Source organism: Enoplosus armatus, chromosome 15 (assembly GCF_043641665.1).
Source record: "Enoplosus armatus isolate fEnoArm2 chromosome 15, fEnoArm2.hap1, whole genome shotgun sequence".
NCBI lineage: Eukaryota > Metazoa > Chordata > Actinopteri > Centrarchiformes > Enoplosidae > Enoplosus > Enoplosus armatus.
The window spans coordinates 9653050-9678470 of record NC_092194.1 but is presented as its reverse complement, the minus strand read 5'-3'; the positions used below and the strand labels follow the sequence as shown (position 1 = coordinate 9678470).

General features: G+C 42.1%; 4 protein-coding genes across 4 annotated transcripts; 1 reads left to right on the top strand and 3 right to left on the bottom strand.

The window, feature by feature from the left end:
* Positions 1-1368: 1368 nt before the first annotated feature.
* Positions 1369-4250, bottom strand: tmed8 (transmembrane p24 trafficking protein 8). The gene is made up of 6 exons (XM_070920499.1): positions 4138-4250; positions 3670-3781; positions 3445-3538; positions 3236-3329; positions 2760-3053; positions 1369-2618 (listed from the first exon to the last, which is right to left on the bottom strand). The coding sequence occupies exons 2-6, from the start codon at positions 3777-3779 to the stop codon at positions 2401-2403; spliced, it is 810 nt and encodes a 269-aa protein (XP_070776600.1). The 5' UTR covers positions 3780-3781; positions 4138-4250; the 3' UTR covers positions 1369-2400.
* A 589-nt stretch (positions 4251-4839) lies between these two features.
* Positions 4840-6774, bottom strand: noxred1 (NADP-dependent oxidoreductase domain containing 1). Its single transcript, XM_070921061.1, has 6 exons — positions 6617-6774; positions 6326-6495; positions 5767-5947; positions 5523-5677; positions 5160-5358; positions 4840-4978 (listed from the first exon to the last, which is right to left on the bottom strand). Exons 1-6 carry the CDS (start codon positions 6772-6774, stop codon positions 4840-4842), a joined length of 1002 nt encoding a protein of 333 aa, XP_070777162.1.
* A 378-nt stretch (positions 6775-7152) lies between these two features.
* On the bottom strand, positions 7153-20458 carry atg2b (autophagy related 2B). Its single transcript, XM_070919890.1, has 42 exons — positions 20297-20458; positions 20022-20184; positions 19702-19854; positions 19507-19609; positions 19021-19183; positions 18753-18932; positions 18566-18656; positions 18299-18463; positions 17993-18144; positions 17671-17782; positions 17140-17383; positions 16864-17026; positions 16625-16717; positions 16327-16515; positions 15951-16224; positions 15744-15852; positions 15463-15664; positions 14730-14872; positions 14288-14445; positions 14001-14176; positions 13736-13886; positions 13419-13621; positions 12837-12917; positions 12603-12709; positions 12420-12512; positions 12243-12313; positions 12082-12158; positions 11815-11985; positions 11572-11704; positions 11289-11488; positions 10969-11198; positions 10750-10872; positions 10446-10632; positions 10266-10367; positions 10083-10183; positions 9784-9921; positions 9627-9696; positions 9459-9541; positions 9198-9319; positions 8769-8923; positions 8542-8691; positions 7153-8451 (listed from the first exon to the last, which is right to left on the bottom strand). The coding sequence occupies exons 1-42, from the start codon at positions 20456-20458 to the stop codon at positions 8221-8223; spliced, it is 6174 nt and encodes a 2057-aa protein (XP_070775991.1). The 3' UTR covers positions 7153-8220.
* A 997-nt stretch (positions 20459-21455) lies between these two features.
* Positions 21456-25310, top strand: gskip (gsk3b interacting protein). Its single transcript, XM_070920652.1, has 3 exons — positions 21456-21703; positions 23900-24148; positions 24248-25310. Exons 2-3 carry the CDS (start codon positions 23903-23905, stop codon positions 24404-24406), a joined length of 405 nt encoding a protein of 134 aa, XP_070776753.1. The 5' UTR covers positions 21456-21703; positions 23900-23902; the 3' UTR covers positions 24407-25310.
* Positions 25311-25421: the final 111 nt, after the last annotated feature.

Sequence of the window (25421 nt, the reverse complement as noted above, 5' to 3'; positions counted from 1 at the left end):
AGGCCGCAGGGCAATTCATTAATTAGCCTAATTAGCAGGAAACGACGCGCTGGCTTCCAGGTGTCAAACACCTGCATTGTTCGGTCAGGTGTCACTGAACAGCTTCAACAAAGCTACGCTGTCATTTCTTTAAAAAGCCAAAAAAAGCTACTTGCTACCTTTCCATGTATCTTGTGTGATGAATGGCTTGTGTCACCTGTGCAAACTGCTGCAGTGGAAGACGAGCCAAGTGGAGTTTGTACAAGCAGCCAGAGTTTATTTTGACAAAGTTTATTTTTATCACTCTGAGCCTTTCATTTCTCCAAGGGGGCGTTCACAGATCACTGCTATGTTTGGGAAAAAAATTCTGTAACTTTTCAGGCTGTGCTTTATGGAGCCCTGAAACTGAGAAAATGTAGCAAACGGTCATCAAATTTAAAAGGAAAATAAATCAATTATCTGTTGGTAAAGGACGCTTTTAACCAAATGATTGGGGGTTAAATAATATAAAGCTTATTTTCTTTTTACGCAACCTTTTAAATATTTAGCAATATTATTTGAAGTTTGCAGGGCTCCATAGTGGTGAGGGTGGTGTTGCATTGGGGTTATTATTCTGTCTCCCTCATGTCCAATATGTAGTTGGGGTGGACAAGACACAAAAAACACATTCATTATAAAAAGCAGTTAAATGCAACAACACTTCAAATATGCCTTCAGAGTTTAATCAGACACATCAAACATTAAATACATAATAAAACATGTACTCGGTTTTACTGGCTGCACAGGTGTAAATAATGTAATCATAACTGAGTATATATCTACAAAAAGTATCTAATATTTATCAGTACATCCAATAAGGTACTGTATATGTTCTTTCCACACCTTTTTAAAATCACCAAAGTCTAACTGAATGAATGTAGTGCCTGGAGTTTGAACTAAAACACAGTTGGAATAGCATCATACAAGAACAATTTAAGAATATGTTCATCCTACTGCTTTTCAGAAATCCAGTAAGTGAGTGACACCAGATGTAACTCTGGTTTGTGACTGGCCTTTGGGGAAGAGCTGAAAATAACACCTGGTTTCATCAGCACCTCTGTAACAATTACATCAATCCCCTAATGCCACAATTTAATGAAAGCACAGGGGACCATCCTGAAGCACTTTCTAATCCTGGATCAGCAGCCAGACTGTTACGAAATGACGGCGTCTCGGGTGGAACGGACAGATTTGGTTGGTTAGAGACTACACACACACACCAGCAGTCTTAATGACATCTCTAAAGTGTCATGTTGCAACGTTCACCTGCTCTTCAGTTTCCAAACTATCATCTACTAACCACCGCATTCATACCATTGATCCAATTCTCAAATGAACCACAAAGAGAACTAGACAATCCTCTTTATTGTGGAATATAAATTTCAGGAACAAATGTCATCATAACTCACAGTAAAGGTACAGTAGAGCAAACATGGGAAGCTTTAAACCAGTGGCTTTACATTGTATACGGCATTAGCAGCCAAATCTGTGACATCTTTGGGAACATGCGCACAAGTGAAGTGTGGTAAGAAGTGCTGATTTCAGAGACAGGATGTTCAACACGGGGGATATTCAAAAACAAACACACCGACCTTTACTTACATAGACCTGTGCACAAAATACATTTAGATGACATATTACAACCACTCCGAAACAGCAAATTAAAGGAGGAGGGGAGGCAAATGTAAATATTGACTCTATATTACATAATAAGAGCTTTATGTGATAAGGGATGACTTTTATTTGTGTCATAAAAAGCACACTTTGGAAAACTGTTACCACTTGCTTCAGTACATTCAACTTTAAATCTTTTACCAACACACCACTATGACAGTAGACAGCTCTGTGCACAGAATTTGTATTACATAACTATATTGTCTGTTATCACATGATTAAATTCAACACAAAAAATAAGTTACAATACAAAGCAGAAGGATAAATACAAGTAACGACAACGAAGCAACATAATCATAGAAGGTGCACACACACACAACAAAAAAACCCTGCTGATTAAGCACCTGGCCTGGAGATATATATGCTGTGCAGGTGTTCCCTGATCACTGCTACCATAGAAATGTTATGGCTGAAGACAATATATGTTTTATGACGGGCACTTGACCAAATAGCACAGTGCACACATGGGAACATGGCACATATGCAAGGCTTCTTCAAAGATGTCTGCAAAGACATTGGAGCAAATGTTGCGTTCGAGCCTATCTGACCATATACGCAAATTCAACAAGCAGATAGTGATAAAAAATAGATATACCTATATTTTTAACCTTTTTATATTATACTTTTTTCCAAGTATGGAATCAAAAATAGTTCTTAAGAGTAGTATTCTTCTGTAAAGTATACATTCATAAACAGTAAATTGGCATCTCAGGCACTGTAATAAACTCTGTAGTAGAGAGTTTTATTTCGCCATAGTGAGTAGGAGTTGTCAAACTTCAGGAGGTAAGTGCCTTCACCTGGGAAGTCGTGGCTCCCCCCGTTGACGGACAAGTGACTGTCCAGGCGGTATACAGGGAGGATTTCAGCCATGTTTGAGTTGGTTTGAGTTTTGGAGCCCTTCTCGACATCCCCGTTACCGACCGGCCCTGCGACAGAAATCACATAAACCACAAAGTCAACACACTGCCTCGGATCACAGCTGTGTTTTGTGGATACAGAATGACTGATATGTTTTAATTGAGACATCCAGAGAAAAAGGGTTTAAAACAAGTGTGAGCTAAACTGACCTTCCAGCTCCTCCTCTTCGTCTTCGTCATCGCTTGACTCGCTGATGTGCACAGTGATGGACCGGCTCGTGACAGGAGTCCAGTCAAAATATATGCCGAAGCCAATGTCATAGCCGTCTGTAGCAAACTCCCAGCACACTTTTTTGGCCTCGGGCACGGTGGGCACATGAACTGTCATGATGTCGCCTCGGTACACCGTCACCACGCTGTCCTCCTCCGTTCGAAGCTTCGCCTTCAGCTCCTTCAGCGCAGCAGATGTCCATGTTGTTGGGGGTTTCAGGGGCGGCATCTGGGCTGCCATCAGGAGGAACAAATGGTGTCCACAACAGCAACTCTGATAATTATCTATCTAGCTTAGATAAGCCTGCGAGCTCGTATTACACTAGGAGCACATTTTTGATTTATGAAACCTCTAAATCCAAATCATAGGTAAAAGAAAGCAGCAGTCATTATGGCACACTCAGCAGGTCCCTCACCTTTCATCTCAGCGGAGAGCTGACAGCTCCCAGCACTGTTGTTCTCCTCGCCTCCTTCCCCCAGGGCCGGCTCAGCAGGGGCCTCTTGATTACCCTTCAAATGCATACACACAAGACTGATATTACAGCTGAGAAATGATATTATATTGCCCTTCCTTGTTTATTGCCAATGACAGACAGCTCGTCCGACATACTTAAATATTAACTACCTCAGCATGTTGTCCTGAATCCTCCTTGGTTTCCTCCATGTCAGCTTGGTTTGTGGACTGAGTGCAGCTCTGAGAAAGGTCTGTGTTCTGGAGGCTGAAGAGCAGATAGTACAACAGCAGAACAGACGATCACAATATTTCAGAAGTGAGGACATGAAGATGCAAGTAGTACAACTAGCAGTACGTGTCCTTACAGTAGGTTTATAAGCAGCAGCAACAGGCTACCTGTCCAGCGGTCTGGTGTCGCACTGATTGGATGTTATTCCGGGGAACGACGAGAAGGACAGGGACGACAGCCGTGACTGGAGCTCTGATGTAGCCTCTAATCTCTCCATGGCTGTAAAGACAAGACTAACACCTCAGTCTGCGTGGCTGAAAAAGATGAAACTCCTCCCCATCCAGCCACAGGGAGGGAGGGAAAGATGACAGCACTGAAACTAGCCTCCTAACGCAGATAAACTCACTAAACTAACTGCTGTTTGACACTGGTGAATTAACAGTGAAAGCCGTGGAAGCGAATAGTGTATGTCCACGTGATGGGCTCTCGCTTTACTGCCTAGCTTCATCTTCATCAACTGACATTAGCTTGCAGCTGGGAGGCTAGCTGGTTAGCTCGCATTAGCTGACGCGTCCTAGCGAGAAGAGAAAGTGCAGCCGTTATCTGCGGGCACACTAGGTACAAACTTAACTTACCCCGATGTGACGCTGATGATCTGATAACTGATGGGATTTTACTTTAGTCCACCTCAGGCCGTCGGGAAATACGCCTCCATATCACTGCAATCATGTGACGGATCTCTCCACTGTGCTGCTGCTTGAGGAAAAAACAGAACTGATTTTTTTGACACTTCCGTGCTTCCTCGAGCGTTGACGAAAATCTGCGAATCTGCAGCGTCGAGATCCTGTTTAAGAAGTTACACACAGGTATATTCCCGCAGCTTCCGCATAAGAACAGATTCGTTGCAGCTATGAATTTTAAAACAATGTCCAAACGCCTGTCCGAGGAAGAGAGCCACAGACACTGTTTTATTTATTTCAATCCTCCTTTTTTCTTCTTGTTTTATGAATATTTGGAAGTGTGTTATCTTTCCTGCAATGGAAATACTGACGTCTGATATGACATCAACAACTTTTTCATGACAATTTGAATTCATATATTTAAAATATAATCCGACTATTGCTGCCTTCTTTACATTGTAAAATGTCGTTGTTTTTCACACGTTTACCATACTGATTAAATATGAAAAACCACAATACTGAAAACACTATCTTCAAGTTTATTACAAAATACAAATTTATTCAAATGTAATCTTGCATGCTTTAGCCTGCATTATTATTTGTGTGTGCAAACTTTAAACTAAGACATTGTTAGAGAATATACAGTTAGGTTTTACATTAGAGTGTAACTGGTGTCTCTTGCATTGATTTGTATGCTGCAGAGAAGCACTGCTGCATAGATTCACTGCTTGATAGAAAGCACAGCAGTGGTGTCTCCTTGGTCTGGGAGTCAGTGAGAGAAATCCAGGGAAAAGGCCTTCAGGAGAAAAAAAAGTAGAAACATAACATTATTTTAGTGCTTTGTTTCTTACTCTTAAATCTGCACTACAATGAAAAGCAACTGTTTGATCCATGAGTGGGATTTACATTTTATTCTCTGGATCAGCTTAACATTACAGAAATATATCTATTCTTGAGCTGTACAGCGTTGTACTCACTCCTCTGCAAGAATGGAAGATGCATGAGATGCACTGATGAAACTCTGAGCGTTTAATTCCACAGCGTGTGGTTGTTTCTCTTTAAGGACGCTGTTGATCAGAGAGAGAGCATCACTGGATCCAAGACTGGCAGAGGTGCAGATATTTAGCAGGCTGTACAACACTGCACACACCCAGGTCAGACCCAGAGAAATGCCACCTAAATATACATGAGGAGAACTTGATTAATATAAATAATGTCAAATCAAGTGCGAAGCCTCACTGCACCAGATTTCAAATGCTTTCCCTTGTATCTTCAGCTTCAAGTTCAAATGCATGCTCTGAGGAAGAAGTAGAAGTCTGCAATAATGAAATATGACATACCGCTCATTTTAAGAGGACACGATGCCTCAATCAGCAAAGGATCCGTCAAAGCCGTGGTCAGATGAGTGCAGGACAGCCACACATCTGCAGCGTCGCAAGCAACAAAGTCATACTGAGGTTTGAGAATGAAGTCGTGTCCAAGGAGCTGTGCTAATCTGAATTCACAGATCAAAAGAGAGGGATTCGGTGACTGAAAATCAACTAACAGCAACATCTTTGTTGTGTGTGAGTAGTGTGGTGGTACCTGGTGACAGGCACACCTGAGGTGAAGCTGTACACAAGGCAGCGCTTTGGCAGGTGAGAGCGGAGATCAGCACAGACTTTGGGGAGGTGAGAGGGCAGACAGCAGAGGAACAGGACGTCCGCCCACGCCGCCAGTCTGCGATTGTCGAAGAAACACTCAACTCCTGTCTGGATAAATCCCACTGAAATGATGAAAGTAACAAGGCAAACACAAGCACAGGATCTTGAGTATATAAGTATGACTTTTTCGGTATACACGGAAGTATGTTTAAGGTGCAACTGAGTTAAATCAATTCACTCATTAATTCGCTCATCATTAATGTATCATCAAGACCCTTATAAACATCTGGATTAAAAGGTTTATGCATACATCTTTGGTGAAGCATTATATATTTTACGTATGAAAGTCATAAAAAGTATAAAATCATAACTGAAATTAAATTCAGTCTACATACATACACCTGTTTTATACACAATACTCCAAAATCTTTATAAATTAAACTGTTTCACTTTGATTTGGATTTCTGAGTGGCTTGAAGTGTCTTATTTTGCCGGTGTACCTGCAGATTCTGGTCTCCTATCGGAGATCTTAATGTGAGATGGTTTGATGCCAGACTTTTCAATGAGGTAGAGGAGCAACTGTTTCCCCATATGACCCAACCCAAGTATCCCAACGCACAGGTCGCCGTCTCCTCCTGATGAGTTTGCAGTGTGACTTTTGATGATGCATCTACAAGTAAACGTGCACCAATCAGAATGACTTAAAACAGTACCATAAAGTATGCTAAAGCTGATTGTAAAGTTCTTCCTGTGTGTCGCAAACACCTTAAGTAGACCTACAGATAATTTACCTCAGTGACTGGACCAGTTTACACAGGAAAACTGCGTGTGCGCAGCCGCAAAACGTCTGCCCAGCGGCGCGTGCGCGAAGGTAAAGTAACCGTTTCTCCTCCTCAGTCAGTCCAGCCTCAAAAGAAAAACTGCTCAAATCACCAGCTACGTCCGCCATCGCCTCAAAGTATCAACACAGGTAAAACAGCGGATAATTGACACTGACAACTTTTACAACAGAGTGAAATTAGTCCTTGTTTCCATGGCAAAAGGACAACTTCCGATTTAACGCCTTACATATTTCAAAATAAAATTCTTCGCGTCAAACGCTGTTCAGAATAAAAGCGTTAACCTGCTGCGAATCAAAATAAATGTATTTTTATGAAGAATTTTTTTTTTTCTATACTGTATTATCCATCCATTACAACTTAATATTGTTTTTTTTGTCAAAATCTCCTATTTCAGATCGAAGGCTGCAGATGTAACATATAGGAATGCCTCCAAGTCCATTACATTCAGTTATGAAAAGCAAACACCACACCCAACCACACTCTGGTGGATTTAACCATTTTTATTTCCCTTTCATGCTTTTAATACAAATTCTTCAATCACCTGTACACTTATGTACAAGAAATATTATTCTGTCCACTTAAACAAGAAAATGGGCAAATCAAATGTCGGCAACACAACATATCACGCCAAATATCAATATTCAAACATACACTTAAAAAAATCAATTGCGCAGGATATTAAGACTTTAGTTCAAGATTCTGAGTAGATACAGTTTCTTGTACAAGTTTGTGTCAACTATTTGAAAATGTGAGCAGCAGACTGGCAATAAACCATTTGTTTAAAGTGTTTTTAAATTTCAAAAGCAGCTTTTCAGAACAGCTGCTTACACAACATTGATCACAGCTCAAAATAAAATTGTGAAACATTATAACAAATTTGGGCCATCTTCCCATCTGTCATTCATTAGAGCAAATAACCTTTCAAGTCACTTAAAAGTGCTGATTACAGAACTTTACACAGCTGTAACACACTCAGTTTCTACACTTGTTCTCTTATATTTGCATGAAATGTTACACATTTTGAATATTTACAGTAAATAACAAGGCCCACATACAGTGCATGTTACATAAATTAAGGGTCATTACACCTATAATATTAGTGTTTGTTGACAACAAGTAAGATAAGAGAACGCACCAACACACAACTTGTAAACAGAGCTGTTTGAGAATTAAGCAAATGTTTGCGCCTCATGAGACAACAGCCTATTACTTCATTGTTATGATTTTATACCTATAATGCCACTGTCTATCCCACAACAGAACATAATCCACATAAAGACAAAATGTGGCTCATGGATTCGTCACTCTTCATACATCCCTTTGATTAAACGTACAGCTGGACAATGCTGATAACCATGAAGGCACTGTGAGGGAACTGGTAAGCTGACACAAGCTGAATCACAGTAGCTCAAATTGCCACGAGATGAATAGTATCTTATTTACACCAGGGCTGCATATGCACCTCTGAGATGTTCCTCTTCAGAAATGCCAACGCATTTCCTCGCTGTTGCTTCAGCACAGTCATGGTTTCAGGTACCATATGGCAATAAGAATTACTCCTCGCCCTGCCTCCATTTCTGAGACTCCTCCTGGCGTGCATCAGGGTGAATCTGATTCCTCATCCCACCCAAGACATTTGACGTGGCTTCAGTGGCCATAATGAGTGGCTTGACCACTGCTGGTGGCAGCTGGCGGAGAACTCCACCCACTGCCCCCGTCATCCCACGCTGCTCGTGCTCCCGGGTGGCTGTGTCGTAGATGGTCAGCGCCGTGTCTGTGAGCCCCTGTGGAAGGAAACACCATGAAGTCCTCATTAAAAACAGAGTTTCTTTCCATTAATGTCACTGAAGTGAGAATATTGATTTTTTTTTCACCTCTTTCACCACAGTATAGGCTTTGGCTACACCTTCCCTCAGATCAACGGGCTGATGAGCCAGTCCGTAATGGGAGAACCGTTTTATCCTCTTTGTGTCTCTCTCATCAGGCACTGGAGACACCATGTCATAGGCCGTCTCAGCTGCTGCCTGAAAAAGACACACTCAAGTAAATATTTGTCTGATGAAGGCGTTAGTAGTGAATACAGACTTCTAAGTTAGTTTACCTGGATGGTCCGCACCATCCTGTTGGTGAGCTCCAGAGCAGCCATAGCAGTAGAAGTGCCAAAGGAGGCAGTGCCGCGCTGAAACCCACGGACTATTCGGCCATCTTTCCTGTACTGCTCGATCGGGAGCCAGACCAAGTCCCTGAATCCCTGAACTGAACAAAACATGGAAATACATTACCTGAGAGATACACCTGAATCAGTAAACTCACACTGTAAATGGCTTACACAGCAGTATACTAGGGAAATGCTGAGAAGAAATAATGATAATAAAATAAAATAATAAATAAAATTAATGCGTCAATAGTAATACAAAGTTAAGCAGTAGACGCTCCAGCTCATTATATCAATTGTTTTGTTTTTATCATTTATGATAACCAGTAAAGAACTATGTGAAATGTAAGTTCATCCGATACATGTTGTACTCACCTAGTTGTACCAGAGAGTGAATAGGTCCCACACCACCCAGCAGTCCTGGAAGCTGGTTCTTCTTTATGTCATTCAGCCACTCATTTATTGCATAAGAAAACAGCTTATCCACACCTAATAATCTGGAATACAGACAAATGTTAGTGTCCTGGGAAAGATGATTAGTTCTCTGTGAACAGTGAACTACACACTTGATAGGGATACATCATGTATTGTGGTGTGTAAATTGGCCAAGTCCAAGATATCAAATAATAAACATACCCTTGTCTATAGCACAAGCGCCTCAGTTTCAGCTCTGAACAATTAAGCTGTGTCAACCCGATAATGATCCCTGCAAATGTTCCCTGAAACAGAGCAGTCATAAAAATTATTCATAAAGCACAAATACAACAATGTGGAATTAAAACATAGCCCTCTTTGACCATGTACCTGCTCCATTGAAACGTGTTTCCCATGGTAATCTAAGCGAATGGGGACCTCAGAGGTAAATCGAAACTCCCTGTTAGGAAAAGGAAACGGTACCAAACTCAGAAAAGCAATTTAATTATTTCTTCAAAGGAGTATTTCATTATTTAGGAACACTAACCTAAAGAAGATGGGCTGGTCTGTGAAGGAAGGAGCAGAGGCTTCATTGTCATTCACTTCCGCCCTGCTAGATGTGGAGAAACCATTGTGGCTCAATCGTCTCTGAGCAGGCACTGAGATGATCGGGGCCGGGTCCTGGCTGCTGCCAGGATGCTTGGAGAAGCTGCAGGAGATCTCTGGGGCAGCCGCTTTTTTTGTGGAAACACAGACAGCTGCAGAACAAAATATTATCAGGAGCCAGCATTTGAAAGTGAGGGATATGTTAAATGATGTTTGGGTTTGAGGCACTTGAAGAATGACCTTGATGAATAATGAATTTTACCTTCTTGAGCAGGTGGTGAGAAAAACTCAACTTCAGTAGCAAGACTGGTAAAGAAGTCCTTCAAGAAGAACAGTGCGTCCTTCAAACGAACAAAAAACAAGGCTGTCACTTAAGAAATGTTACAGAGGATGCTGATACGTATCTTAATATGAGTCTTTTACCTGATCAATATTGAGGCGAAGAGGCATCAGGGAAACACGCAAACAGCACTCCTGGGGAGCCTGGCCTGACTCAGGACACATGTGCAGTGCCTTAACTGTCAACTAAGAGCAAAAGCACACAAGAAGTTACACCAGGTCAAGACTTGACTTGGTTAATGTGATGTGTGTTGCCCTCCTCACCATGTTAGAATGGGCTTTTCGGGGCATTTCCTTGCTAGAATACAAGTAGAGGAACTTGTTCATCTGTGAGGTAGCCAGTCTGTCTCGAATCTCCAAGTCCTGCACAATAAACACCTGCCGGGAGACTGGCTGATCCATCCCTGGCCCAGAAGCCCCCTGGGCCTGTGGGTACACCTCATGCTGAAATCTCACCTTGAGAAAAGGTAAAAGAAAAGCTGATAAATGGTGAAGAAAGGACCCAAATGTATTCATGCAATCTGTATGAGAGAACCAAAATAAACCTTCATTCCAGGCAAAGAGGAACTTTACCTTGGTGAGCTGTATCTCCATCAGCACGTCAGGGTTCCTTCCTCTTCCTCCTCCTGCCCGTCCTGAAGCCTTGGCCTGTCTGACTGGAGTTTGAGACGGGGAGCTATGGGGTGTAGATCTGCAAGGCAGAGAAAAGGATCAAAATTAAAACAAGTCTATTTCCCTTTGTGCACACGTTGTTTTAAATGTGCTTAGTTACATGTTAATGGCTCACCCCCGGCTTCTAGCAGGAGAGGCTGTGAAAGTTGCACTCCCAAAGTCTTTCCCACCATAGAGGTGCCAGATAACAGAGATCTCCTTGATGAGGTAGCGCACCTCTGGGATGGGAAAGTTCATGGCTCCGCGGCTGGAATCACCCCCATCTAGAGGCTGACTGAAGTGATCGTCTTTGATTTCCACAGGGTCTGAGGTAAGCAGCTTCACTACTGGCTCCTGATCCAGATCCTGAAACACATGTTGCTAACCATGAGCAACACAGATTTTTCCAGCCTCTCTGTTACAAAGCCATAACTGTATGAATGAGTATATCCTGACCTCCCCTCTGGAACCTGGTGTCTCCAGGATACAAAAGTCGTCCGTCTCTTGGGTCAGGGTAGGGACAGGAGTGATGAGAGGAGAGTGAAGCATGGGGTAAGTGGGGCTTGAATCTTGGTTAAAATTCCCACTCTCATCCGGGAACAAAAACAGGTCTGAGCGAGGCGGGTCATGGTCTTGATTCCGCTCCTCATGTGCACCTATAGATGTGTGGAATCAAGTCTTTAAGTATCATATCATTCATGGAGCTAAAACTTTCATCTTTACTGAACAAAGTCTTCACCATTCTGCTGCAGCCCTGGTGCGTGCTGCCCGTCAGTCTCCTCCATAGCTTCACTCATCAGATCCTGCAACATCTGCTGCTCAGTCTCAGCAAGCAACGGGGTCTGAGATGTGGGCCGGCTAGGTAACTCCGCCTGTCCAGAAACACACTCAAACTAAGCACATATGACCGGTTGAGTTTTGAAATCCTATTGTATCCTATTGTAACTATGTAACATTGGGGAACGTCTGTGTTACTGCTGACCTTGGTCCTTTGTGTGGTGCTGCTGTGCTTGGCCTCTGGTTCTGCAGGGGGCAGTAAGTCTCCATAGCTTGCTACATACTGGATAAGGTTCATGAGGGCAGCACAGGAGTCCGAACACGTTCTGATGTGAATAACGTCACTGGAGCAGCGCAGCTCAAATCTGGGCTCTGACTATCACCCAGGAGACAGTGAAAAACCATTTTGAACATAATTTTCCAGAGAAAACGTTTAAAACATTAATGTAATTTAGAAGCAGATAACTCTTACCAACTTTCCATCCATTCCAGGTTTGACAGCTGTAATCCTCAGCTCTAATGTCCCCATGTCTACCACTTGGACATAGTCTGAGACAAAAAATACAAAAGCAAACATTGGTCAAAGCTGAAACATTTCAAGTTTCTTCAAAATCATCCCTGAAGTCAACTTACCACGCACTAGATTGACAGAGACAGCATTACTCTTGTCTGAGAGGAACAGAGCCGCTTCGTCCAAAATGATCCTGTGCACAACATATGACACTCAGCAAAGACACATTTTCCTATAACTCAGTTGCAATTGCGTCTCTCAATTTTGCATCAGCGACGAAGCCAGTCGCCCTTTCATACCTGAGTGTTGAGGAAGAGAGGTCTAAAGAGACACTGCTGGAGATGCTGAAAGTCTCGACAACCAACAGTGATCTGAGTGGCAGGTAAAGGGGTCTGTCAGGAGAAGAACAAATGTCACATTAGAATACAGACACAGACATCAAATAACTCATTACTTAGTGGGAAGTCTGAATTCTACTTTACCTGTAGTCTAGAGAGCAGCTCCAAAGGTGTAAATGTAGGGTGGTGACAGACGTAGGAGGGGCGTAACCCAATACAGGCTCATCGGAAACATTCAGAAAGTCAACAATCTGAGAGATTACATTAGAAATGTGGGATTTTATTACATTATATTTTCTTTAAATGCTCTCTGAACGTCTATGTGAAATAATTTTTCTAAGAGGTTTTTGTAAGAGTAGTAGCTCCATCTTGGCCTACCTGATCATACCAGCCCAGGCTGGGAGGGACCACTCTGTGCTGGAGGGTGGCTCCTCTCACTCCAACAGCAACCAGAAATTCCTGCATAAAAAGGCACCACAGTGAGCAGAAAATAAAAAGTAATCTGACCGATATACTTTAAACACCAGTCCTGCCAAATAAGGGAGACACTTGAATGAATGAGTTATTACATGAAATATATGTTTCCTGGTGTTTCCCAGCATAAAAATGTTGACTCAGCTGCTCATTATTTGATTACTATGGCATGGGTGTGAAAACTAAATGGGCCTCACTTATTATTTACCATGCCCTTACATGGCAAGGTCAGGGTTTGAGTTAGAGAGTAGATCAAGAAAAATAATTCAGTTTGACAATAGCCGCATCTACAGGGCAAATGTGGTCATGAAAAGGTCTTTTGAGGTCAAGAGTCCACAACAATAGCATACCAAGATTGTCTTAGTAAATAGATCTCTCTTATTTTTTATTTCAGCAATCAAACACAGCTAATCTATACCAAGGTGAACTGGAGCTGTTCTGCCAGCCAGCGTGGCCTTTTACCTGTCACTGATTTGGGTACCCTACCTTGACATTGCGCTCTGCGTTCTGTGATGAGATTTTGACAGCGACAGACACCATGCTGCGGGCCTCCAGACCAATGCCCTCTGAGGGTGTTGAGGATCTCTCAGGAGACGTCTCTGATTGGTAGATGGTTGGCTCTAACCAGTGGGGATGTGTCCTGCATGGCAACTTGATGTCTGAGACAGAGGTGCCTCCATCCACCAGTCCTGAGCAGGTTAACAGAGTGAGGCGCCAGTGAATGAGGCATAAGTACATGAATGACATAACAACAGTGATGTGGACACAGTATAGTTGTAGAGTAGTATTCTCTCTTGGTTTACCTTGATGATACATGCAAATATTACTGGTGTGGAAACAGATGTAGTGTTGGTCTTTATAGCCTTCATACTGCGTCACACTGAACAGCACAGCATTTTTCACCTCCAGCCAGAACTCGCCATGTTTGTTTTTCAGTACCGTTTTATCCTCCTTCTGGGGAAAAAAAAACATGGAAACTCAATCCCACTATCCATAAAACAAGATATTAGGAATGTCTGAATAAAACTGTGAGGATAGTAAGTGATACCAAGAAGGATGTGAGTTTACCTTTGCATTAGTTTGAAGAGCCACCAGGCCATGGTTGACACTGAGGATGACAGAGAACAGGCTCTGGGAGGTCTTGCTCTGGGCTTTGGGCTTTTTCTTCTTCCGAGACCTGAGGCCCAGGTCAGATGCAGGAGAGTAGTAGTGCATGGTCTCCTCCTCTGACCCACTGGTCTCTTCTGAAAACACAAAGCATGTTTATGATGTTTAAACATGGCTTCACATTTCTAACACAATTATAAGAGTCTGACCTAATGCAAATTCATGGGGAATGTTTTTTGTCGTCTCACCCTCGGGACCAGTAGAGTGGAACTGGCTGAAGCTGTCTTTAGAGTAAGTGTTGATCAACTGACTGGCGACAGAGAGACCAACTCCATATGGCATGCTTTCCACCGTCTCCACTGGAGATGGAGCAGTGGGCTCCCACAGCAGCAGGTCATTGTTTATCCTAATATATTGAGAATATACATTTTATGTATGGAACAAGGATTGTGGGTGAAGTATCTTATTACAGGAGTCTTCCATGGGTATGACCACAGTTAGCTGGCTGTCAACAAGAGCCGTCTCCGCTGAAATATAACATGTATTCAAACAACAAAATGGGGAAACACTAAGTGCTACAGATACTACAAAACACTTTTCACGTTTCAGAAGTTGATTGCTTTACTGGTCTTCTGTATAACTCAAACTTTTCTTATCTCATAAGATAATCTTATATTAGAAATTCCGTACCTGTTGTGTAGTTTTTCATAAAATGTCTTGCTGGGGAGTACTAATTGCACATTGGGGAAACACAACTCGAGGATGAAGCGAGAGTTGTTCATGGTTTTTTCCTGAAACTCTGTCATCTCAGCGACATCACCAGGAATGACCATCTGGAATTTGAAAAAGAGAAAAAAGAAAAAAGGTTTTCTAAACATATCGCTTGTCACTACCTGCTTTGTCAACAGGTTAGGTGTTCATGTTGCTGTTTGCATAATGACGCATCTGTCACGCATTTTAATACATCAACCAGAGGATACCCACGCTCCTGAATGCAAATATATGTCCACCTGCACAAAGTCCACCTGCTTGAGACCAATGGCAATATTTGTGCTGCAACATTACTTATAAAGTAATTGAAGGTTTGTGGAAGGTTTTCTTAATATCAAACAAATCTGTGCATTGATGACAGAAGTGTTATTAATTTTCTTACACCAAATTGGGTCAATTTTGAGACTGACTAGTTGTATAAAGAGAACAGAGTTATATAAATTAATCACATAGAAATCATAGACCTGGATCATTTCTAAGCCAATACATTTAGCAGTTGCTTCAGGCTCCAGTGCATTTACTTGTTGTTTCAAAGGAAAAATGCTTATTATTTATTACACTAAGAAATGTAATAATATTAATATATAGGTGGCTGAGGTAGGAGGTGGCTGAAAATTAATCGTTTTGATGGGGCCCTTTAGCCATGACCTACCTCTTCGTTCTCATACATAACCCTTCGTGATGAAAAAGGTGATGGCTCTGGTTTCCCAAAGTCACACACATCCTTCAGCGAGTGGGCAGCCCCTTCCTCCTCTTCCTCTTCAAGGGAATGGTCCTCAGCCCCCTCGTCATCTTCAGCAGTCACCCGCTCAAGGATTGAGTGGACTGCAGTGGGGTTCATCTTCAGCACGACCCTGCTCAGAGAGATTTAATATCACTGAGAGATGCTTCCCGAACGGACAGATCAGTTTGAGGTTGGCTAGATAAACTTACCTCGGCCAATCAAATTTTACGCTTTCAGATGTTGCCATGTCTCCATCCATGGTGTGGGACACTCTAAGGAATCGGGCAGCTGGTTGATCCGGCTCCTCCTGAAACTTCCCTGTGCAGAGCAAACAAATAAAAAGCAATATCTCAGTTAAAAAAAACATCTTCAGAGGAAAGTCAAGATGTTTTTTCCCCCTCCTTCAGACCACATACCAACAAGCTCCCTGAAAGTGAGCTCCATTTTGGTTTGTTCAGGAGAGCTGCCACCCATAAACTCTGTTTTCACTTCAAGGTCTTCCAGCTCTAGGTAGAGTACTTCCTTCTGCAGGGACTTCTTGAACCAAGGGCCCCTCTCCTGATCTGAGCGCAGGTCAGGGATGGGAAAGCGGATCGCGAGGCCCAGCACTGGAGCATTGACAGTCAGCGATACATGACAGTTGGTGGGAGTATGGCTGTCATCAAGGAAAACCTCTGTAAAGGCCTTATGCTGTGAAATTAGTGAAAAGAGACAAAGAAATAGATATATGTTGTAGAGCCTATAAATATGCAAGTTTAAATCTTCAATTAATAATTCTTGGGACGCCCTTACCAAGCTGACATGTTTATTATAGGATGTGTACAAGTGGGAGGCCATCAACTCTGTGGTGGCCAGCTTCTGAGGTTGTAGCAATGAGTTGAGACGGTCTACGATGCTGATGTCTAGCTCACAGCGCACGGGGCCCAGCTCCACCTGGATCTCAGCTTTCCTGGGAATGGTGCTGAGACGAACCTGGCCGCCCTGCACAGAGAACCAAAGGGTTGACTGAGTAGAAGCCCGACAACGATAATGTGTTTGAGTGTCAAGTGATAGTACTGTGGTTTCACATTGGACTAATAAATGTTGTTACCTGAGGGCCTCTGCGCTCAGCCTGTTTGTAAAGCAGGTGAAGGCAGGTGGTAAGTGGTGCATCAGCACTGGCTGCGGTGTCAAATGTCAGGAGCTGAGGTGTGACAGAGAAACTAGTGAGAAAACACTCTTAAAGTTGCCAGCTGCAACTTTCAGACGTGCTAAATGTGTATGCAGTGTTTAACCAACCAAAGCTCAGTGCAGTGCAAAATGTGCTTAGCTCAGGCTTGAAACTCTAACCTCAGTGTACTGAATGCCTCTTTGGGAGCCTCCACGGACAGCCTCAGAGGGGAACAGACACTCCAGAAACTCCATCTGGTTAAGGGAGACGTCAGTGCTAAAAGTCCGCAGGCTGGATCCCTGACAGTGCTCATAGTTTATCTTCAGGCCCTGGCCCACAAACCTGCAAATATAAGCCCAGAGCAGACAGACATTAAACACTTAAATGACAAATCTGTCCTATAAGACACCAAGTATAATGTTGCACAACAGGAATTGCAAAAAATAAAAGTGCACCTGAGATGGTCATGGGGGCAAGCCTGGTTAAACACTGTCCGAGACTGAAGGAAAGCAGCTGGGGCGAGATGGCCGGGGCCCACCATGCTGAAAAAGTGCGCAGCCATAGGGCCAAGGGGACTGGGAGTAGCATCTGGTGGTGGCAGCGGGTCGATGTGGAGGACTGAGACAGCCAGGCTACTCAGTGTCAACCTTAACACCAGCTCTGGCCTTGACTCATCACCGTGGGTTTTGGATGGATGGGCTGAAATACAACAGTGGCAGATAAACATACAGATACTTCATTTTCACTGTGGTGAAATGATAACCACGTGCAACCGAGGGCTGCCTGTTTGCAGGTTTTCACAGAACAAAACACTTCACCAGCTGATCAACCACACATACATATGCTGATCCTTCCTTCCTTTGGATGAAAACCTGCAAACACCTTACCTTGTCTAAAGCACATGGCCATGTAATATGTATAGCAATATGCAGTAGTTTAATATATAAGAGCTCTGTAAAAATATACCGATAGATTGTGATACTTACAAGTCTGTCTCAGTAATTTTTGAGGGAGTTGTGAATCCCGCGACTGGACGGGAGTTTCATTAGTCTGCTTCTCTCTTTGTCGAGGTACATCCATGTAATCATCCCACAGAGCCTCCAAACACAGATATCATGTCAGTTAATGTAAGAAAAGCAGTTAATTTGGAATAATTTTACCACACAAACTAAAACACCCATATAAAAAAAGCCATTTGTATACCTCCTAATTTTGTATAAAGATTCAATTACACTGCACTGCAACCAAACCCCTGAGAACACCAACGCTCACCTACATTAAATTTCAGTCAAAGAGTTGAAGACTTACTGTTGCATTTCCAGAGGGAGATTCTCCTGGGGAGGCAGAGTAGTTGCTATTAAGCGACAAATCCAAGTCAACAGTGGGTGGTTCACCCAGAGGAGGAAGAGATGACAAGCTGTGAGACATGTCCATGTCTGCCATGGAGAAGAACACATCATCTACACCAACCACAGATGTGTTGGGGAAAAAAACACATAATGGAAAGAAAGAAAGAAAGAAAGAAAGAAAGAACACATTTTGTTAGATAAATGCAAGCATGACATCTGATTTCTCAGAAAGGTCAGAGGTTAGAGGATGGTGTTTCAGTCCAACCTCGACTAGACACAGTTCTGGTGGTCTGGCTCTCAAAGAGGTCGGGGTCTGTTCCTGGCACGGCTGTTTCCTTCTTCAGACAGCGGTTCAGTTCCATATGGAGCCGATACTCATCCTCTTGCTGTATGGGTCGGCTCTTTCTATCTTTAGCCCATTCCTGTGCACCTTCACACAAAGAACAAGAAACCCTCTATTCATTCTATTTCCAAATAACTCATTTGGTGACATTGTTACCCTATTTGATCCAAATGTTCTGCTCACCTCCACCAGAGAAAGCTCCACACAAGTCCAGAAGAAGATGAACTTGCCGTGGGGACAGCAGAATAATAAGTGTATCAATATGTCCAACAACATCCAGCTGAAATGCAAAACATGCAAAACACCCTGGTTAATTACACCATAGTTCATAATATTGAGTAAATTATATTTTGTAATTAAGAAATGGTTCATTTACCTTTGCTCCAGGCATAGCTAAGTTGTTTTTCAGAGTGAGGGACAACTCTATTTTACCAGCGAGGCTCCCAACCTGCACAGGTTCAAAGGGTGTAGTAGAGGACACTGGCTCTGTGAACTGGGGATGAGGCTCACATATTATTTTGGGATTCCAGCTAGGGGAGAGCTTTGGCTCAGTTTCCTGCAAAACAAGAGATAAACATCTTTTAAAAAGGCTTATACATACAACTCTTTTATGCCAAATTTCTTTCAAGACTTGCTACACCAACCGTTGGAGTGGGTGAAGATTTACAACCAGCACGGGACACATCTGAGAACTCATCCCAAAATACTGTGATGCCTTGCATCTGCAAGTTTTTATGCGCAAATGTGGTTGGCTGATGCACATTCACGCTTGAACTCTCCTCGCCTGTTTCATCACAGTAAACAATCCTGAAAGCAACCACAGAACACAATTAGCTTGACAAGGACCTGCAGTATGACAGTGAAAGCTAATGCATCACATGTACTACATATTAGGGACAATTAGAGACATCTTCCATACATTTAGCTGCAGCTCTTTTTATAATTCACTACTCAATTCTTAAAAATATTCAATAGTATTTTGTCTGCTTCCCCTTATCTACGTCTCTTCCTTTCTGATTGATTAGAGATTTTAGATTAAGATGAAGAGAGGAAATTAATAATGCACAGCTTTTAAGTAGATTCTAGCCTTTCGGAAATTGTCTGTTGTCATATCGCCTGTCCAAACTTACTTGTTGATTCGAATCTCAAGGGCGATTCCAGTTTTAGAATTTTCTGGAATGTGTTCAACTCTGAGAACAGTATCCAAAAATGTCACTTTAACTCTTCTCAGAACTGCAAGATAGGACATTAAGAGAAATTACTTTACACAATACTACACAGGTAAACATCTTTAAATGTTGCCCAACAGTACAGACATAATGCACCTGTCTCTATTGTTTCTGCAAACTTCTCTAATCCCTCAAAAGGCTGGAAGCTCTCTCCCATATCGTCGGTGAGTTTCTGGCTCAGACATTCTTTAGCAAGCTGCATGCTGCTCGTCATGAAACTGGACCAGTACATGGGCTCAGTGCCAGATGCTGGAAGAACAGTCAGTGGTGACATAGTCATTTACTTTTCAATAAAATTAGTTGTCAACTTGTTCACGTGACAATATGACAACACATTTTCTCAAACTTTTTCCATCTATCTAAAACCTTTTTTCACATATGATGTTGTAGTGGCACATAATGCAGTCTCTCCTTACCCACTCTCGGTCTTGGTCTGAGCACCATCTCCAAACCCTTGACCTCTAGGGCACAGTTTTCCTGCAGCAGTGCTGCCCATGGGACTGTTAGAGAAATTGTCTGGATGAACCCTGCGATTACCTCAAAAGGGGCATCTGCTGTCTCTAGGAGCTCATTGAGCGACTGAGGAACAAGAAAACATGGTGAAACGTCTCTTGGTTCATGCAGATTCTGTGTTTAAATCAAATAAATTGATCTGTTGTATTTCCTGCCACAAAGGTAACACTACACATACCCATTTATCCAATGGCACTTGTGCAAGTGATCCTGTGCCTTGATAGAGGTCTAAACTGAGCTGATCCAAGCTCAGCTTCTCCTGCAGAAAGTTGCCAAGGTACCTATGCAGGAGATATCTGCAGGCCCGTTTCTTGATGGACTCCGAAAATGGCCAAGGCATCTTAACTCAATAGGTGAACAGTACACTGCTAATGAAAGGGATCTTGAGGCTCTGCAGCAGGAATGCTATAGCTACTCAAACAGCTATAAATTAATCACTGGTGTTACTGTTATGTCATCCTGTCGACTTAAAGACATTGAGAAATCTTGAGCTCAAACACCCTTCATATCCCAAGATTAGGGACACTTTAGAGGATGTGTTGACACTCAGGGATATGTGTGGGAATTGGTCCGACTCCAGTTTGCTGCGCCTATGGAAAGACATACACGGTGCACCCTTTGTAATTTGACACTTGACACAATATGTTTACAACACATCCGAAAACAACAAGCTCCACTAATCCGTCAGTTTAAGACACAGACAGTTTTAGGTCCTGAGTAGCATTATAATATAGTGCAACATAAAATGTCCAGATAACGTTAGTGTTATTCTAAGCATACATTTGTCCTCATTCTGGAACCAATGTAAACTAACTGTTAGCCAAACGCACTTGCGAAATAACTGATAGCATGCCACAGACTTGCTAGTCAACAGCTACCCTTAGCTATGTTTACTTAAACAGAGCTGTCATCGTAGTCAAGAGACGGGGGCCAGCGCTTTGACTGCTGGCTAGACAAAGGCATGCAATTTAGCTAACTAGCCGGCTAGCAAGTGCGAGGCTAGCGCTGTTAGCTAGCCTATGAACCACATTAGCAAAGCCGGCTAACGTCAGGTTAAGGTTGTATCGGTACATGCTCGCTCGTTAGCTAGCTTGTTAACCTAAAATCCAACCTTTCTCAAGTTATCTCTGAGATGTACGCTGACAAAAACTCTATACATATATACCCCAGCGCGATATGCCGAAACGCATGAGTATGTGAAGAGAGTAGAAGATATTAGTGCAGCTCTTAAGTTACCTTCTGACTGAGTTGTTTACAAACACTTTCATGACTCCGCACCAATTGAGCCTACACACTCCGGGGTGGGATTAGCCAATGATGTCATAACATGGCGGCGCTGTGTAGTGCACGGGGCAGTTCTTGGATCAAGATTTATTTTAGGTAGTTATTCAAACACGAAGCAGATAAACTAGAAAGAAGGCGCAGCGTACGTTAATGTGACTTCAGTCTCTGGTTGTCCACAAATTTGAGCCACAACTGTTACTTATCTAACGTCAGTTGACGCTCACTTGACTGAACCTTCTCTACGGAGAGCTCCGAGGGGCTGGAAGCTTCCACAAGCCGGAAGAACACAACCAGCGAGGAGGTGAGAAAAATGAACGCAGTTTGGTTAGAAATCATTATTTTAACATAAACAGAACCAACGTTTGAGTACTGTTTTTAATTATACGTAATATGCACGTTTGAAATATAAACAGAGTGATTGAAATACGTTTATGGCCCACTGAGCGGTTAATTTTGTTACCGTTAACCAGTGGCTTAGTTTTCCCAGAGTTTACACCAAAATGTAGCAAGTGTTAGCCATGTTAGCCATGTTAGCCATCTAAGTTTGCTACAGCTTCAGTCTAGCTGATTATATGAATGAGCAGAATTATAGCATTTGCATGAAACTCCCACTCCTACATTGATTCAGTACTAACTATGATGTCTGAAGGAACAGTAAGCAGACATATTTTGCCTCAGTCAGCTATACAAGAAGGCTCCTCGGAGTCCTCAAGATGTCGCTGTGATGTTGATCTTTTTAATTGTATAAATTAACATGTAACGTTGACGTTATTCCATGGGCTGTGGACGGTAACACAGATGCAATACTAGCAGTGATGGGAAGTAACTAAGCACATTTACTCAAGCACTGTATTTCAGTACAAAGTTGAGGTACTTGAGTATTTCCATAAAATCAGCACCTTGACCAACTACAACAATAAAATGCCACATACACATGAATGCAACAGTAATAATAATCCAGTACATTAATATATAATAATATAATGCTCACAGTGGACATTTTTCTGCATTTATAATCCTTTACTTTTGATACTTTAAAGTACAGTAGTACAACTTGCTGATGATACCTCTGTACTTTAACTTAAGTAACATTTTTAATGCTGTGCTTTTGCTTGTAATTTATTATTTTTTGTCATTGTGGTATTGCTGCTTTTACTTCCTCCACTACTGAATGGAACTGTATGTGCCAGTAGGTCTTCAGCTATCATTTAATCAGTGTGTTGATTTGTTGTTCCCAGTCAGTGGTTACATTGACAAGGGCTCATTGCCCATACAGGCGTCCAGCCAACAGAATGTATGATGACGAAGCCACATGTGAAGCAACAGGCTACAGCTGACATGCAGGAATGCACAGCAGAATGCCCCTGGACATAAGTGAACAAGATTCAACTTGACAAGTGCTAAGGAGCACAAATAGTGGGTGTGTAGAATTGGAACAGGTGTTACTTTGAGTGGTTTATTTCCATGGAGTATATGGACTGCCATTGATTAACCTGCATTTAGCAGCCTGTTATATTTAGAGTGATCTTTGAGTGAAGCAGCATCTGAATGTTGAAGGATAACCTAGCAGGTGCACAGTGCATCACTGTATTCTTCAGAAAACTGTATTTATCAGAAAATGTGGATATATATAAATGGCCTATATTCTTTCAGTGGAATAATATGGTGTACCACATGACTGGGATTATATGGCAACAGATCCGCAAACTGGATTTCACTTTACCATAGCAGTGTGCTCAGGCCTCAGCTCTCTATTGCTTTAAGCATTTTTAGGATGAGACAGAAAAAAAACAAAGCCAACTCAGCATTGGGAAGCATTGCTGACAACATCATTCTTTGTCTCTGGGAACACATTGGACCATTCGGAGATTCTGTGCCCTGATGAATTACGGCTAACCAAGTAGGGGCCAACTTGGATGTAATGTTATCTTATAACAACTATATTTAGTTCAGAAAGTTAGTTAAATATTTAAGTGGGTCCAGTATGTTAGTTAAGTTCCTTCAAAGCATGGTTTAACCTTTCCTCAGACAATCAAGTACTCAGAAATGGCGTTAGATATTAAAAATAGTCCACTCTGCATTTTAAAAAAAGAATTCACAGAAGAGTCAGATGCATGTTTGTTTCAGTTCTCCTTTCTTGTTTAGAGAATGGGCCTTTAGGAAATAAAGGATATACCGCCACAGCCCTGCTAAGCTGGACAAATATATATTTTTATAGGTTTTTGAACAAATATTACACGTGTAGTTAAAAAGACATTCTCTTACTTTACTACAGTCACAGTATAGATAGTACTTTACAGGAGTGCAATGGATGTAGCTTGTTGCCATGACAGTTGAGAGCTGCTTGTTCCGACACAGTCCTAGTTAACTGCAGGGTTTCTGAAGTGTGCTCATGGAGAAGTCTTTCTATCATGGTGTCAGTCAGCAAGTTTTAATGGCATGCAGGAAAGTCTGGGCTTCAGCTGAGTCAGTCAATAATGTTGTTGTTCTGTTATAGGGGATGGAGATAGACTGCCAGCCCGAGGAATCCATCATCGTCTCTTCATTTGATGAGGACTGTGTTGAGCTTGGTGACGTCAAGGACATGCGATTGGAGGCAGAAGCCGTCGTCAATGATGTACTTTTTGCCGTCGCTGAAATGCACGTGTCACAAAGTCTCAACAGTGCGTCAGACGTGGCCTACATAAACGTGGAAACAAGGGAGGGAAACCGGTATTGTCTGGAGCTCACAGAGGCAGGACTAAGGGTAAGATGCACTAAAAGTGAGACACTGGTTTCTGGTTTTATTGCTCATTATGTTTCAGACCTCAAACCAAGTTTTACAATCAATCACTCTACCTAACAGGTGGTGGGCTATGCCTTCGATCAAGTGGACGAGGATTTGAGCACCCAGTATCATGAGACTGTTTACTCGCTTCTGGACACGCTGAGTCCGGGTTACAGAGAAGCCTTTGGGAATGCTTTGCTCCAGCGGCTGGAGAGGCTGAAGCAAAACGGACAATAAAAGAAGGACCGACATGCTGTGACAGTTGTACAAGTGGAATAGAAGTTGATGATGTGGGTGTTTGGATATGAGCCAATAATAACCAAGTCTGGTCAAATATTATAGCCTATTACGTGAAGTCCACCTGCCTAGCTACCACTACAATAAGGGGTACCCTGCCCTATCAACTTTGCTTTGTTGCGACTTTCATATCATTGAATGACTTCATGTTAGTTACTCAAGTTTAGGGACTGCTAGGTATTGGCTGTACGGAGCCTGTTGCAACATTGTGTTGTTGACTTTACTGTGGAAAGATCTTCCAGCTTCCGCATGTTACAAATTTGTAACTGTGCACATTGTTTTGACAATTCTGCACCTTTTGTACTCATCAAAATGATCTGAGAAAGAAGTAGCAGGTTATATTCAGCAGGTGTCTCCGTGCATAACTCATATGTACTGCCTTAATGAAAAGTACAAATTACTCAGTTTGTTTTACTTATTTTGTATCAACAGATATAAAAAAGATATTTTGTGGCGCTGTCATTTCACAAGGATCACTAGGTCAGAAACAATGGCACTGTATTCAATACCAATTATGAAGTTAATTATGTTTAGATATTACTTTTCTCCATACTGTACAGTGCATTGCAACTCAAGCTTGCATTTCAAACATTTGCTGTAAAAGTTCTTTAAGTATATATTCTGTATTAGTCTTCAAACATTTGGTTAATTTTTATCAGAATGCATCATTTGTTGGACCTCTAGAGCTGCTTGAAAATGTTAGTTTGTTGTACATGTGACCTGGTTATGATCCTATGTCAGTGTTATGAAATCTACTTTAAGAAAACTTGTTCCCTTTGCATTCATACCCTTATTCCTAGCTGCTGGCCTTTGCTCAGACCAATAAATTCTCAATTATGTCACATCTTCATTTTTACCTCATGAACAATCTACAGTTGTCTAAGGTGGTTTTGAAGCAGAGGTTTAGTCTTATAGTATTGCAAGGCAAACGTAGTTAGTTTCCTCACTGCTGCAT